The following is a 1,799-nucleotide window of genomic DNA, read 5'->3' as shown; positions in this document are numbered from 1 at the left end:
ACGTACAACCAGGTCCTCGAGGAGAATGCTGTGCGGCTGAGTGGGATCCAGCCGGGGGACACAGTGCTGGAACTGGGTCACGGCCCGGGTTTGGGTCTACAGTCAGCAGCCAAACTGCTAACAGAGCCCACAGGCCGCCTTATAGGGGTGGATTACTCAGAGTACATGCATCAGGTGAAGTATGACTTCTGACAGAGTGGAATGAAGTGTGTAAATTCAATGCATGTATGTCCTCAAGTATGTAAGAAAAAGATTGCCTCAAAGGAATAAAGTATACCATAATATTTTTATAGATGTAAAGAGCTCAAGTCTGTCTAAACCAACCACATGTGAACTGTGAGCCTCCCCGTAAAGAGCACTAATTAAGAATGAGGCAGAAGAACCCACTGGCAGACAGGCAGACAAAAACTGAGAAAAGTATAACTGCTACTCTGACAACATTTATTTGAAGAGGAGGCATTACTCACTTTTGGAATAGTATAATATTTCTCTTGTTCTTCTCTTACAGATGGCAAGTGAACGACTGAAGGAACTTGTGGCACGTGGGAAAGTGACACTACATCACTGTGATGTCGCAGCATTGCCGCTGGCAGACAGCAGTGTGGATAAAGTCTTCCACTGTAACTGCTACTACTTCTGGCCTGACCTCAAGAAAGGATCTTCAGAGATTCACCGGGTAATGAAACCAGGTAGGATATGACATTGTAACAGTGAGAGATGTTCGTCATCCAAATTAAAACCTGTGTCAGATGGTCTGGAGATTCTCTCTTACTCTTAGTTTTGACTTTCTGAGCAATCACTGTCATTTTTTCTCTCCCTTCTCCTTCTTGAACCCCCTCAGGAGGCCTGATGGTGACCTCGCTGAGGCTGTCCAGTGTAGCTGCTCTTGCAGCAAAGCGAGTGTTTCCAGGGGAAAACTGGCGTCCGGAGGCCTACATGGCAGCTCTGAGAGAATCTGGCTTCACTGATGTCAGAATGGAGGACAAACAACACAAACACATTACTTTTCAGGCTATCTACGCCACTGCCTTAAAATAAGAAATTGTGTATGCTCTACCCTACTTCTGTGATTGTGAGACTTTGTATGTTTGAACTAGTTTTTCATAGTGTATCTTTTCAAGTTGGAAAAGCTCTGCACATAATCAGAACTGTGTCATCTAACTGCTTTGTTGAATATTTCCTTGATGGAATTACACAATGGTACACTCTGAGATACACTTTACACTATACACTTTTATTATATCATTATAAATCCCAATGTAGCGAGTATATGTAAAGCCAAATGTTCAAAACAATGAACACTGGCCTCACTGTTGCATGTCCATTAGCCTACACCAAAATCTTTGGCAAAGTGGTTTCAGACTTTTGGACCCCACTGTATTTGTAAAACAAAATCAAATAAGCAAATCAAATAATGCTGCTGTTACTTAAATAAAACACTATGGACTAAGATTGGATCAGATAGAACTTTGTTCATGTTGAAGGACAGTTTTGTAAATAAATCTGCATCTACTAGGTAAACCTAAAAAATCATCACATAGTGTCAGGGTTCAGCTCTGAACTATCCCCATGATATAGACAGATGGATCAAGTCCCTTAAGATAGACTTTGTTTGACACATACAGAGCGGAATTCATTTTTATAGGCTACTCCTACTCATAGACTACTATGAAGGAGCTGGAATTAGAAGCTTCTCCAAACAGGCCGAGGGAGACTGTCTCACCGTCATTCAACGGTAGGGGGCGAGAGCGGGCGACAAATCGCCGCCCGGAAACCAGAAGAAGAAGAAGAAGAAGAAG

The 1,799-nt window shown here is 42.6% G+C and overlaps 1 protein-coding gene across 1 annotated transcript; it reads left to right on the top strand.

The window, feature by feature from the left end:
• Positions 1-3: 3 nt before the first annotated feature.
• LOC111649189 (uncharacterized) lies at positions 4-1,452 on the top strand (the record flags this gene model as incomplete). Its single annotated transcript, XM_023398942.1, has 3 exons — positions 4-174; positions 509-689; positions 842-1,452. Coding segments are annotated over 3 exons (549 nt in total), but the record flags the coding sequence as incomplete, so codon positions are not given.
• Between the last annotated feature and the right edge of the window lie 347 nt (positions 1,453-1,799).

Source organism: Seriola lalandi, unplaced genomic scaffold (assembly GCF_002814215.2).
Source record: "Seriola lalandi dorsalis isolate HSWRI2012SDOR001 ecotype SW California unplaced genomic scaffold, Sedor1 jcf7180002050122, whole genome shotgun sequence".
Classification (NCBI taxonomy): domain Eukaryota; kingdom Metazoa; phylum Chordata; class Actinopteri; order Carangiformes; family Carangidae; genus Seriola; species Seriola lalandi.
Note: the sequence above shows the minus strand (reverse complement) of the source record. Positions and strands in the feature narration are given on the sequence as shown.